Here is a 15,096-nt window from a genome sequence, read left to right as displayed (position 1 = left end):
TTTATTCTCCTAAGCCTAAGAAGGCTAGTCATTTCAAGGGTACAAAAATATCAAATTTCTTCTCTTAGCCAGCCTGGTGCAAAAGCGTGGAAGATTTCTTAGGCTACACTGTGAAATGTCACTATTTGTTTTAGAAATCAGCAATATCATCTCCCCTTGATTCCTATTTGTAAAATCCAGTAGAGAGCAAAGGCATTGATGAGCCGGTTGCTAGTGATAATGGTTAAACATGAGTTGTGGAGGCATTAAATTGGATTCTATGGAGGAATGAACTAAATCTCTGAAGAGCAGAACACAAAAAGGACTTGGTGGCAATTTTCAAATCTTTTAGTCAGTGTGCACTAGTCTGGTTCCCATTGGGTTTCATACCAGGATATAAATGCAATCCTTCTACTTCTCTGCACTCTTCGGGCCGATCAATTATGCTGTTTCCTCTGACTTGCTGTTACAGCTTGAGGTATTATTGCCATCTGTAAAGAAATTGTAGGGCAGAGTATCTGACTAGTTGCTGCAGACTATGGGCCTGGTCCTCAGAAGTACTCAGTACCCACAACTCCCCTGAACGTCATATTTCAGGCTAGCAGAGTTCTCTTGCTCCTACTGCTTCTAGAATCTGGGGCTCCATAACATCAGCTATTGTTAACAAATGCAAGAAAATGGAAACTCTTCTTTCTGAAATCTTTAGATATTAGGCTTACTAAGGAAGCCCCACAGCATTTCAGCGAATATCAGGGTCCTTTATTTTCTCTCACCTGTTACTCTTCAGCAGAAAGTCTTCTGAGTTCTTAAAATAATTCTCAGGCTCACTAGACACATACAAAGAAATTATGTTCTTCTTTTGGTGCTTAGGACCAGAGAATCATATCTGAACATACTTTGCTCCAAAACAATGGGTCAGATTTCAATCTGTCTCACTTCTGTGAATACAAAGTTATTCTACTGATTTCTATCTAGTATGTCTGTAGACATGCTTTCTCCTTGCATAATGACAGGTTTCAGAGTAGCAGCCGTGTTAGTCTGTATTCGCAAAAAGAAAAGGAGTACTTGTGGCACCTTAGAGACTAACCAATTTATTTGAGCATAAGCTTTCGTGAGCTACAGCTCACTTTATCGGATGCATTCAGTGAAGTGAGCTGTAGCTCACGAAAGCTTATGCTCAAATAAAATTGTTAGTCTCTAAGGTGCCACAAGTACTCCTTTTCTTTATGTTTTCTCCTGAATACCTAAGTATTTATAGATGGAGATCAATACTATTTATAGTTTTAATATAGCATGGTAACTGAGCCCCTAATGTGAGCTACTTGAGGGTTATTTTATTATAATTATGAAATTTCAACCAATATATTGAAGCATTCGGTGAAACCTTCCCCAGAGAGAGGTTTCCTTACCTCATGGTACTTAATTGGCATGTTGGTTATGGGTATGCTGAACCATATAAACACAATGTAATAAATAACTAAGGAGCCTCTGCAGTATGTTCTCAATTTGCAGAGATTACACAAATATTTGTCAATTATTATCTCATGTATAATCACCAAGTCTAATTGCTCTAGTTTGTGAGATGAATACAGATCAATGCTTGGTGACAGCGAGTAGAGAGAAGGGAAACAGTTGAAATTACTCAGTACATTGAAAATATCATCATCATGATGTATCATGAGTTTCAATTCATAATATCACTGTTAAAAAGATGCCAATGGCAGGCTCTGGGGCATTTCAAGTTTCTTTAAACACACACATACTGACCAATAGCTATCCAACACAGACCGGAAATAACCAGCTAAGCAAAAAATTAAAAGAAAACCAATCATTCCCCCCAGATATCAACCCTCTCCTTGCAAGCCCATTGGAAAGGTTCATCATGGTAGCATGGTGAACAAATTCCAGCTATGTCAAGCCAGAAAGGTTGAGGTGAAAGAGAGGGTTTCTGTCCAGATCACTGTGCCAGCAGATGTTTCTTTATCACACTGAGAGGGGGCTCTAGCTTTTGGACCAAATCTGATCACAACTGCAGCAGTACAGCACAAGGACAGAAGTGACCTTTCGGGCAGGAAGGCCGCAGATTATTTAGGGCTTCCTAGATATGGAGAGCTGTATTTCATAGGCAGAGAATGCAGGAGAATACTTGTTTGTCAAGGTCAGGCATATATAAGACACATTCCCAATCCTGTTTCCAAAGACTCTTCCATTCCCAAATTGTTTTTTTGCAAAAAAGAGTTATATAAATGTTATTATTCATTGCTTCCATCCCTCAGGTGAATACCATAGGCCTTCAGGAAACAAGGATTCCAGTGGCAGAAGATCTGTACAATACTTGTGAACTCTTCCTCTTGAAAAACTGCATTTTCACTTACTTCCTCTTGGGAGGTAAAATAACACTTCTGTCAACAGCTAATTGCTGCTGTGACCTAGCATGGCAACCGGACCATGAATGCAATAGAGTCATTCTATCATATAAACAAATCATATGGGCTTACAGCATAGAATGAGTGAGCCTTTAGGAGGACTGTAGGCTATAATATGCACAGGGAATATCTAAAGTCACATAGTTTGATGCATGTTAAGGACAGTAGTAAAGTTAGCTCTCTCTTGCACAATGTAGAAAGTTCATGGAGCTACACCAGAGTAAAAACAGAGTGAAGAATCAGACCCATTATAAAAGGGTTTCAGACAGAATTAATAGTAAGTGCCATAGTTAAGGTTGCAAAACAGTTTCCTTTTTAACCTCCTGTTTTGAAACATTTATGTGGCAGGCACATTAAAAACAATCTTATAAAAACATTCACTTTTGGGTCTGACGCTTTCCATACTTGGTCCTGCCTGAATGTGGTTTTTTTGAGGTGAGGTGGGGTGGGGAAGGGAGGGAGGGGCAAATGGAGCTTGCCCAGTTAAATTTAAAAAAACTGCAAAAGTCAAGGTTCTGGAAGCAAGGATAACCTGGCCACAATATACATAGTAGTAGCACTTCCTGTTCCTGTTTTTCTACTTTAAAGATGTACCCTGATACAGTAGTTTGGGTCTGAAAATGTATGCCATATTGCAGATTGTGCAGCATGGCTGCTGGATCCTTAACTTCCGAATTCCTTGCGGACAGAGGAGGCCAGATTTGGGAACCTTACAGAGCTGTTCTGCACAGTTTAAGCTTTGGTGTTTTCTGGCGTGAGGCCACACCAGGTCAAGAAAGGAGCAGGTGCATCTAGGACTTTGTATGTTCATCTACAAATTCATAGATTTCAAGGCCAGAAAGGGCCACAGTGACCATTTAGTCTGAGCTCCTGTATAACACAGGCTTATAGAACTTCCCCCAAATCATTCTGCGAGCAGTTCTTTAGAAAAACATCCCATCTTGATTTAAAAAGTCACCGATGGAGAATCCACCACAACTTTTGTTCCAATGGTTAATTACTCACCATTAAAAATTTACACCTTATTTCCAGTCTGAATTGGTTTAGCTTCAACTTCCAGCCATGGGACTGTGTCATACCTTTCTCTGCTAGATTGAAGAGCCCCTTGTGAAATATTTGTTCCCCAGGTAGATATCTATAGATTGTTATCCAGTCACTCAACCGTCTCTTTGTTAAAATAAATAGATTGAGCTCTTTCAGTCTATCACTATAAGGCATGTTTTCTAATCCTTTAATAATGATCATAGCTCTTCTTTGAGCCCTCTTCAATTTATCAACATCCTTTTTGAATTGTGGGCACCAGAGCTGAACACAGTATTCCTGCAGTCAGTGCACCAAGCTAATATAGAGGTAAGATAACTTCTCTACTCCTACTTGAGATTCCACTGTTTTTGCATCCCAGGATAACATTCGCTCTTTTGGCCACAGGATTGCACTGGGAGCTCATGTTTCCAGCTGATTATCCACCATAACTGCCTGAATCTGTTGAGTCACTGCTTCTCAGGCTAGAGCCCCGATCCTGTAAGTATGGCCTACATTCTTTGCTCCTAGATCTATTCATTTACACGTAGCCATATTACAATGCATACTTACTTGCTTGTGCCCAGTTTACCAAGTGTTCCAGATCGCTCTGAATCAGTGACCTGTCCTCTTCGCTATTTACCACCATAACGCCATCTGCAAACTTTATCAGCAATGATTTTATGTTTTCTTCCAGGTCATTGATAACAATATTAAATAGAGTACCCGTCCCTGTGGGACCCCACTGGAAACACATCCATGCAGTGATGATTTCCCATTTACAATGACGTTGAGACCTATCAGTTGGCCAGTTGTTAAGCCAATTTTAATCCATTTGCATCCACAGAGTGGGAGTGCACTGGATACCAACTGTGTGGAGGCTGGAAGGCAGCAACTCTGACGCATGCTGGGTTAAGAACTGTCCCTTTAAAATATTAAGTAATAAAATTACCAAATCAGTTTTAACTACTTAGAGTTTGTTGGGCCCATTTTAAATGGGTTGATCATTTTTATTGACATGACATGAGTCAGAATAAATTCACGGCAGAGGAAAGATCTAGGTTGGTACAAAGGAGCATACAGCTCAGTACTGCCTGCTCTGAAATCAAAGTCACAATTCCTAATGACTTCAATGAGTGCAACATCAGGGTCCATAATTAGGATTAATTGGAGGGAATTAAAAGGGGAAATTTAGGCTAAAGAAAGCTCCTGTGAGGGGAAATCTATCAACCTGTGGAATGGTCTGCCAAGGAAAGCAGTGGAAGACATGTTATCTGGGACATTTGTTTAAAGCAAACAAAACAATGAAAAATGTTTTTCAAGGGACAAACCTTCTGTTCACATGGAGATGGGCCATTTGCCTATAAGGACTTTTTCCACTGTGATTCATTAACATCCTATGTAATTCACAAGGGGCCAGATTATGATGGCCATTCTCATGATGAGAAGTACCTGACTTCACAAACAGTTGCAGTGAAATCGACAGGACTGCTTGTGGAGTACTCAATGTAAGTGTATTAGACTCTAAGCCAAAGACAAACTAGCCTTTTTAATTTGAATTGTATTCCAGTTTGTTCTACAAACAGAAAAACATGTACTTGCCTTGATGTTGTCGAAGTAATCGTATATATTGGTTCAACACTTTTTTTTTGCTGGGGGGACAGGGGAGAGGTATTTTAAGCAGTTTTGAAACTATCTGAATTGTAATTGAAGTTGGATGTGCTGAATGAAAACATTTGTGTTTTTCAGTGACCCTTTGGAAATGACATTTGCTCCAAAATCATTCAACAATTATGGTGTTAAACATTACACTAGATTATAAACTGCAAAGAAAAGACTGTGGATGCTGTAAATAGCACGGTGCACACAAGTTTTGATGTATACATCCCATCCGTGTTAAGGGAAGTCACAGATATACCTAAAGTCCATGCAAACCACACTGACAAATTCAGCTTACTCCTCTGCAGCAAAACATCTAAATCAAATGTATTTTATGCTTTTACTTATTTTTCAATCCTTTTAGTGACATCTAGTGGAGTTTGTGCAAAATGCAGTTCTAGAATTCAGAGTGATTAGAACTAATGTCACTGCAGTATAACTAAAACATTTTATTTAAATCCTATACCATTCTAAGTGATTTTTTTCACTTCCAGTTTCAATCTTTTTCCTTTAAGAATGTGTGGCATGACACTCTTAAGGAAAGATAAGAGACAACTAAACTTTCAAATCTCTCTCTCTCTCTGGCTCAAATTATCTACTTTATTCCCTCCCTCCACACCCCTCTCCCCCAAAAATCACAAACAGCCCCACTGAGGCTGTTATTGCTTAATTATTTCTTATTTGAACACTTATCTATTTTTCCTGCACTTTGTAACACTTCTATATAATCGGAATTACAAGCACACCGTGACAAGCAATCTCAACAGAGGTCACGTGACCATAAATCAGACATATCTGATAATTACTCAATCAAATTCTGACCAGGATTGGATTCTGAGTTTGCCGAAGTCAGTAACAGTCATTCTATCAATGGGCTTTTGGATTGGGCCAGAATGAATCTGAAGGAATCTGTTTCATCAGCAAATATAATTTGCTGAACAAGCATAAACATACATTTTCTGTCTAGAAGACAGACAAAATGAGCACAAGGTTTCAAAGGAAAAACTTTTGACCAAGGGATAGCAGTCCTATGAAATATAGTGTAGGTTTCCTATATCTTTTGAAACTTCCCCCTCACCCCCAAAGTACAAACCAGTGACTGCTGTAAAGTAAGACTGTATTTACACAGATCTGATTTGGGCTGTGAGAACAACATGGCAGCCAAATGCAAACTGGGCTAATAATACAAGGATTCATTTGTATTTGGGAAACACAAACCCCTTTATATAAAACAGGCTACTATTAGCTCTCTGGAACTAATCTGGATCCTATAGATAGATTTTTATAATCAAGTACCAATGATTAACAAATTATCCGCCTACCTTCAAAACACATGGGAACAGTGTGGGAGGGCTTCAAAAATTATAACATCACGTTTTGATTGAAATATCAGTGATAACTAAATGTCCATGGAATTTCAAGCTAAGCACCTACCAGAAAATGAGACCACTTATTTCAATTTACAAAGGCCTCCTTTTCCAAAGTGCGGCACGCTCACCAGTGCAGTTAAGTCAATGGGAACTGTGGGTGTTCAGCACCTCTGGGCACCAGGTTTTAAGTATTCTGGTTTGGAATCTGGATGGAAGCCCAGTGCATTTTATCATCCATTCCATCCCCCCAAACCACTGAGGTGTATCAAACAAAGGATTAAAAAATAATTCAAACACACCAACTGTAACAGTTCAAACATTTTACTAAATCAATTCACACAAATTCCAAATTGCAAATATAATTAAGGACAACAGAGGTTTTTTTGTTTTGTTTTTCCCCCAGATTCATCATTAAGACAAACAAATTAGTTTTGTAGCATGTGTTCTTTTTTTTTAAAAAATGAAAGGAACGCCACGCGATGTATTGATAAAGCACCACAACACAGTTACAAAATAGGGTCTGCCGGTTTCTTCCACAAGTAAAAGACTACAGACTGCTAACAACTTTCTGCATCAATCAATACTTCATTAAAATAAAATTATAAAATCTCCTAGATTACACTAAAAATCAGACGATGCCTGGAATACAGTGCATTAACAGCAGTAATGCCAACTATCATCAGTGCCAACATAAAAACAGTTTAGAAAGTAAAAAACCACCCAAAGAAAACCAACAAAACAAAAAAAACTTTATTCCCCTATATGAGCGAAATTTAAAATAAGGGGAGCTCTGCCTCACAATGAGTTAAGGACTGGGGATGGGCAGGGGGAGAGAATAGGTAGGAGGGCTGGTATTGTAGCTTTCTAGGCTTAGTTGGCATCTAGCTTGGCCATTTCCTGCACATAAATCCCTATACTCTCACTGTCAAAGAGCACGAAGTACACTGTCTTGATTGAAGAGGACATTGTCGACACAAAGTAGCTGGAGATGGCTTTCAGGATCAGCTGGGCAGCAGTTTGCTTCGGGAAGCCATTTCTAGGGGAAAGAAAAAAGAAAAGAAAAGGAGACTTGCACAGAAAGCTTTCAATAGACTAGCCTTGCAACTTGCAAACAATATCTAGGAAGTCTCTTTTATGTAGTGTAGTAATTAAAACTCCAGAGTAACAGTGTGTGAGTTCCAAATGGAATTTAGGTTTTAACACTTTTTTAGCTATTTAGACATAGAGCTGAAATGCACCAGTAATTAAAAAAAATTTGTGGAGGAAAATACTCCTAAAACAATAATCCTTTGAACTTTCATCCAAAGATCTTGAATCTCTCTACACCCTAACCCTTAATGAATTAAGTCTCACAAGGCCCCAGTGAAAAAGTTATTTATTATCTCCATTTAACAGATGGGTACACTGAGTCACACAGATGCCAAAGGACTTGAGCAAAGCTGTTTGTGTATAAAGATATTTGCAGGTCCAGGAATAGAACCCTGTAGCTGTGACTCCCAATCCTTTGTGAGAATTTCACAGAGTGATGTTTAAGTGGTATAAAGGATACTTAAGATACTTTTTGCCTGCCAACTAGGAGACCTAATGAGGCCTCTCTGAAATTCAGAGTTAAAGCCATGTAAGTTACATAGTGGGAGAAGGGCATAAATGTGAGAGACTTGCTCACCTAAATTAAACATTACCTCGTATCTCGTCTCCTAAATTTTATAATTACCGTAGTAGGAGGGCTGAAGATGCTCAGGTTTCAGAAAACAGCAGCAAAACCATTCTCTAGTTGGGTCACTCTCTGATAGGCAAAAGGGGCTTGGCTGGCTGCAGCCAAGGTAATTTGAACCTTCTGCATCAAGTTTGTTGAATTTGGTCCACAGTCTCCTAATGTAAACACAGTTGTGCATAGTAATTATGCAGCAGCTGGATTAATCAGATGAGACAGGTGACAGAAGAAATGAAGAAGTAAAGAAAGGAGCTGAATGGGATGGAGGAAGTATTTTTAAAGATTTACATGACACAGGAAACTGTAAATATTATACTGACCCGCCACAGGTGTTCAATACTTTTACACTAGAATTTTCCTACAGATTTCAAACAAATGTTTTGCGCCACTCCAGGTCACATCTTCTTCCATATATCTGGATTCCAGCTCAACCCAATCTATTTTATGAAAGCCATTTGGCTCTGTAAAAATCTTGTAAAATCTCCTGTCTCCAAAAAAAAAAAAAAAAAAAAAAAAAATGCAACCACCTAGTTACATTGCAGCAGTCAGATAACAGATCTGAATGTTGGCTGACTATATGTGACAAGTCTTTTGCACATCTTGTTATTGGGAAATATACACAAAAAGCCACTCACATTTTAAGCTCCACTGGAAACAGTTGACCCAACCCAGGAGAATGTCTCTTTGACCTTCTGGGCTCTACAGATTTGGAAGGCCACATAGGCTGGCTACACAACAGGTCAACGCACGTTGCAGAAACACTGATCTGTTGCAAAGAGCCAACTCCCCAGCATACCTTCGAGCTGGGGTACAGCTTTGGAGGAATGAGAGCTTGCAAAAAGAACTCTCCACCTCCTATCTCAGCATCTTTTTACCCTTCTCCACTGGAACCAGAGAGACTGCAGGAGTTTCCTATAGCTGTAAAGCCAAAGAAACCCTATTCATGACCACAAAAGGGGGAGGCAGAACAGATTATGGCAGGCCGTGGGCCTCGGTGATTATGGGGGTAATCTGTCCTATCCCGATCACTGGAAAGGTGTGGGTGGGCCCACAACACTGCTGGAGGGAGCATGGGCCTTTGAGCACAAAAGTTAGGGTTTCCCTCATTCTGACAGTTTGGTTTCAGAGAAACATCTGGGCCTCCTCTCATTCCTGTCAGCCCCACAGCTGCCACTGTGAAGTTATTGCCACTTCTGGGAAAAGCGTCTACAGGTGCATTACTACCTTTCCTGACAGGCAGATTAAAGGTTGAGGCACTTTGGTTGTTATAAGGCCCGCATTTACTGTGGTTGCTAAGAGAGGATAGATGGACTGTCGGGAGGCAGCATATGTAGCGGAGAGGCCACTGGACTGAGAATCCAGGGTGGTTCTGCCACTGACACGCAGGGTGCCCACTGGGCAAGTCACCTCACCTCTCTGTACCCACTTCTCTTCCCCGCCTTTAGCCATCGTGGTCTATTTAGACAAGTCTCTTGCTCTGCGTCTGCATAGTGCTTAGCACATCAGAGCTTTGGGACATTGATACTGGCCTCTAAGCGGCACTGGAATAAAAATAAGAATGCACAATGTGGAACGTGAGTGACTAGTAGCCACAGAGGCTGCTTTCTGTCGTACAAGAGATGCATTATAGGGAACAACAGTACTCGGTACATGGAAAAAGACAGTGGGCAATTTTGAAAATTTTATCTGTTGACTTTCAATGATTTAGGTTTTTAAATTGCTTTTGCCTTTTGGAAAATATTAGGAAAGGGTCAAAAACCCGTACCATTAAAAATTTTGCCATTATCTTTAATGAGAATAGAATCAGGCCCTAAGGAAACAAGGTTGTTTTTTCCCCCCAAGAAAGTTTTACATAGTAAAGGGAAGTTTTTATTTTTTTTAAAGCCACTCTTGCATTTAAGCAAAGAGAATGCTTACATCATAGTTAGGCTTGGCAGAATTAGATTTTGATTTTTTTTTTATAATTTCAATTGATAATATCCATGTTTATTTTTAGGCATTTTTTTCCAATTATTATGGATTCAAATGTTCACAGTTGCAGGAAATGATGGGGGACGATGGTCAGACAATAATTATTTAATGATGGTAGATGTTGAAATTCAAACAGTTTAAGTTTTATAACTTAAAACACAAATTGTCAACATCATGTGTCAAAATAAACAAAGTAACTAGCCTTCAACCAAACTCTAATAAGTTCTCAAGCAGCATTTTTCTTATTCCGCCTATCTATAAATTTCAATTACCATCAATGGAAATGTTTTTTGTCAGCTTGTGTGTCTAGGGTGAAATCGAAGGTTATCGATATTTACCGATAAAAAACTAATCCTTCCAAGCCTTATCGTAGTATTGGAGTTACTGAGCTACTCACCTACTAGTAATGCAGGGGAATACTATTTCTTACTTACAAACTGCACAAGAGTGTTGGGAATCAGATAGTGTTTGTCCAGCACTTTGAAGATATAGGGCCAAATTCACCCCTGGCATTAACAGGTGCTACCTCTCTTAGCATTGGATTATACCTGCATTGAATCTGGCCAATAAATACTGTTTTATTCTTCCTCTTATTATATGCTGGAAGAAGCAGCAGCAGCAAAGCCAGAAGGCAGCTGCCTGTGCCACTTACTACATATTACACAGAATACCTTATCATAAAACATATTCTAACCGACACTGTGTGGTTGTGCTGTACATAATGGGATATTGGACAAGCTGCCTGTAGTAAGCCTGGGATATTTCAAACCTGACATGAAATTGCCCATGCTGTTCCCCTCTTATCAGAACAGGTTTCCTCAAGCTAGTTTAGCTGTCCTAGTGAGGCGCATCCCTATATAGGAACAACCCAATGGTGGTGCACAAGCGGTCATAGGAGCTCTTATACAACTTACCCAGATGCTGGCTTTGCAAAAAAAAAAAAAAAAAAGGCATCCGGCCAGTATGCCCCTGTACGCCATCACTCCCCAGCTCCCTCTCTGGTCCCTTGTGGATGTTTCAGACGGATATAAATTAGAGAGGACTTCAGTCTGTTTCTATTACAGGGGTACAGTAGGGGGACTTATGCAGACTAGCACCAGGAGCAAAGGAGTGTGATAGAGTGTACAATTTTTGGCACGCCCCCGGGATCCTGCTGCACCCCACCCCAATGGTGTCCCAATCAGATGCCAAAAGAGAACACAGGCAGAGCTCTGGGGGCTTAATTCCCAGGATTAAGAGGGCTCCAGGATTAGATTGTAAACTCTATTTAGATTTAAACTCTTGGGGGCAGGTACTGTTGTTTTGTTTGGTGTTTGTGCGGTACGTAGCATGGGTCCGGGTCCGTGACTGGAGCTTGTAAGTGCTGTGGTAATACAAATAAACCACCACCACCAGGGAGGCATTCACGTCTGCAAGCTGACTAGATGCAAGGGAGTTTATTTAGGGTCAACATGTTAGAAAGAGCAAAGAGACCTGGGGAGTGAGGTGCTGACCAGAGACCAGCTTAGGGGCTTTCAGGGAAAACAGGAATTACTTGTATAGCTTTGCACTATTTGTATTTTGAGATTAATTCTTGTAAACCTGCAGTTTGAGATTTTTGCCAAACTGGTGTCAAGACAGATTTAAAGTCAGAGGTCCTGGAATAAAACCCCATGCAGAGGGGGTGACTTTGTATTCACACTGAACCTCTAGTGAACTTCTCTCCCTCATGGTTCTCCCCAGGGCCATGCTACAGTGAGCTTTAAGCCCCTTTGCACAGCACCCCCTGACTTGTGCTCTCTGGAGGCTGGCTGTAGCTGAGCATCTGACTGCTACAAGCAAGCCATTTTATTTCCCCCCTGAAGTACAAAATGATTTATTGTAACTGCCCACACATAATCCCATTCCTCAGCCATAAAAGAGAATGAAGCTGTTTACGTGGGTTTATTGGGTGATGTCTGTTTGGCAGATGTCTGTACCAGAACAGCTGTGTGCATGTGCGGCCTTTGGCGTCTGTTGTCCTTAAAAGCTTTATTTATTTAAAAAAAAAACAAAAACCTTTTACTTTACAAAACAACAGTAGAGACAGAACGAATATATTCTCCTTCATAGAAATTAATTACATTCCCCTTCCCCACTTTAATTAAAGAAAACAGCTAAGTATTTATCTCTCTCGTGTTCTAAAGGCTGCAATCCCCAACGTTCTCATTGGCTTCAGTGAGAATTACATGCACATACCAAGAGAATATACCCCAAAATCTTGTCCGTAAGTCAGACAGGCTCACAACTGAATATGAATGAAATGATTATTTGGGATTTCATTCTATTCAACAGCAATACACTCCTTGTAACAATGGCTTCTGTAAGTCATCCAGTTGAGAAAAAAAATATACTTAAGAACCTAAGAATGGCCCTACTGGGTCAGACCAAGGGTCCATCTAGGCCGGTGTCCCGTCTTCTGACTGTGGCCAATGCCAGGTGCCCCAGAGAGAATGAACAGAATAGGTAATCATCAAGTGATCCATCCCGTCGCTCATTCCAAGCTTCTGGCAAGCAGAGGCTAGGGACACCATTCCTGCCCATCCTGGCTAATAGCCATTGATGGACCTATCCTCCATTAATTTATCTAGCTCTTTTTTTTAACCCTGTTATGGTCTTGGCCTTCACAACATCCTCTGGCAAGGAGTTCCACAGGTTAACTGTGCACTGTGTGAAGAAATACTTCCTTTTGTTTGTTTTAAATCTATTGCATATTTGGTGACCCAAATGTTCTGTTTTGTAAGGACTGCCATGTCAAGGAGTACACTTTGCATAAACATTGTTCTCCACAAAGTCTCCTTGAAGCTGCATAATCTTACATCCTCTTAAAGTGACATATGCCAACAGTCTTTCTGTATGACCTATTAACTTGTATTTTTAAACCTGGTATGATGTGTGTCCCTTCTGTTTCAATAAAAATGACAAGGATAATTTACATTTTATAGTGCAAATTATCTCAAAGGATCCAACATTGCTTTACACTGTATGAAGGATATACAGGAATCAATTCCCCACTGAAATAGAGCCCCCTCTGGGGGGGCGGCGGGGGGACAAGGGGGAGTGTCCCAGAGCCTGGGCTCCAGCCCAAGCCCAAAAATCTACAATGAAATTTTATAGCCCCACATCCTGAGCCCAGGAGCCTGAATCAGCTGGCATGGGCAGGCCTCGGGTGTTTCACTGCCGTGTAGACATACCCTAGGTGTTTGAACCCCGATACTTAGACTAACGCTAAGCCATGTCTCGTTGCTATCATACGACATATGATGGGGGCAGGTGGGGCTAACTACACACTAAATCTTGGTAAAATAGATTCTTTTTCTTCATGTTTATTTTTCAAGTTTTTGCTAGATTATTAAAATGTGTTAATTTTAAATATTTTAATGCACTCATAAAAATACATTTTATTCACTTTAACGTATTTGTGTACTTTATGATTCTACAGGGATTATTGTTAAACCTGCTCAAGCCTGAACCATGATTCACAAGAGTATTTCAATTGTGATTTACTGGTTGAATGAGTCTACAAGCCAGGGGCAATTTCATTAAAGAGATCTGAATTGAGTGGGTGAACAAGAATAAATCAATATTGCAGCAATGGGAGTTATGCCCAAGGACTGGAGGATGTGGGGTTGCATTAGAAAATCTGACCCACACCAAGTTAGGTAATAGGTTTGCATGACAACCTTACCTGCCACTGCCAATTGAAGGAAATGCAATTGACTTCAGTTTCTTTTCATCTGCCAGAGCCAAGCAGTTCTTCACTGTCTTTTCCAGCAGCTCCTCACATTTGTCTGAACCCCAACCTGGGCTATTGCAGTGGATCACAAATTTAGCAGGCAGTCCATGGCCTGCACTGACAACAGCTAGTAAGAAACAGAAAGTGAAATTTAATTGCTTTCATCTTGTCAGGATTAAAAAGTACACATGTGGAAGTGTAATTAAAACAGTAAACAGCTTACAGGCACTGCTGTAATCCCAGCGGATCCTTTATCATACAAATCAAATAGCCTGAAGAGATAACATGATTACATAGACTGTTTTACATTTGCTACTACGTTTTGTTGCAGTAATTTGTAAGTTACAACTATAATAGACCTCAATGACTAGAGAACAAAATCTATCACTGGCGATTTAGAGGACACATAAAGTTGAAGTGGGCACTTTATTGCAACTTTCTTCTTATTTTATCAGATAATATGTTACAAAGTTGGATTGTCTGTTGGAGTATAAAACTGTTACAGGGCTGCTGTTTTATTGTAATGGTACTGTCAAGTTACCGTACGTGCCAGAATGTTGTTCCAGTCTCAGATTAACTACCTCTGTGATCTTTAGAGGTTGGTGTTAATATACAATTTGTTGAGCCAGCTTTTGATTAGACTGCAGCCCAAATGTCATCAAATGCAAAGATTATGATGTATCTATAAATCGACAGGAAAAGCTACAGTAATTATGCAACTGGTTTCTTCTATTCACTGCCAATGCGGCAGTCTGTTTCTGATTTAGTATGAGAGAGTCTATTTTGTCTAATTTCAACAGACAGTTTTGGATTGATGTTACCTTAAAACTTCTCTGCCGCATGCATAACCTCACCCTTGATGACTGATACGATGCAGTTTTCTAGTTTACCGCTTTCATTATTTAATGAGACAACTGTCCAGTATGGATTTATGAATTTACAGCATTTGATTTATACATCAGAAGACCTCATCTTGTGTGCGCGCCAGGGAATGGAAGAGGGCATTTTATATGCTAATTATATCTTGGCAACCCAGCCCTGGCACAGATGTGCAAGGGACACAAGGACACCCCACAAATGGACTAGTGACAGTCAGTCTCCAGCCTCGGGGAGTGCAGAGATAGTTCCTGTGACTTGGGAGCACAAATCTCCCAAGAGGACAGGGCAGGAAGCAAGGCTACAGCCTCACCACCTCTCACTTTC

At 40.2% G+C, this 15,096-nt stretch overlaps 1 protein-coding gene across 4 annotated transcripts in view; it reads right to left on the bottom strand.

Moving 5' to 3' along the window:
* Positions 1-6,824: 6,824 nt before the first annotated feature.
* Positions 6,825-15,096, bottom strand: part of MACROH2A1 (macroH2A.1 histone) — a 77,229-nt gene continuing 68,957 nt past the window's right edge. For all 4 annotated transcript variants that reach the window (XM_074960432.1, XM_074960434.1, XM_074960433.1 and 1 more), the window contains exons 8-9: positions 13,846-14,020; positions 6,825-7,490 (exon numbers count right to left, since the gene is read on the bottom strand). In XM_074960432.1, coding sequence (XP_074816533.1) covers positions 7,325-7,490; positions 13,846-14,020 — 341 coding nt within the window. In that variant the 3' untranslated portion in view covers positions 6,825-7,324. The remainder of the gene's footprint in view (positions 7,491-13,845; positions 14,021-15,096) is intronic.

Source organism: Natator depressus, chromosome 8, assembly GCF_965152275.1.
Source record: "Natator depressus isolate rNatDep1 chromosome 8, rNatDep2.hap1, whole genome shotgun sequence".
Classification (NCBI taxonomy): Eukaryota; Metazoa; Chordata; order Testudines; family Cheloniidae; genus Natator; species Natator depressus.
The sequence above is the reverse complement of the archived record's forward strand: the minus strand, read 5'-3'. Positions and strand labels throughout refer to the sequence as shown.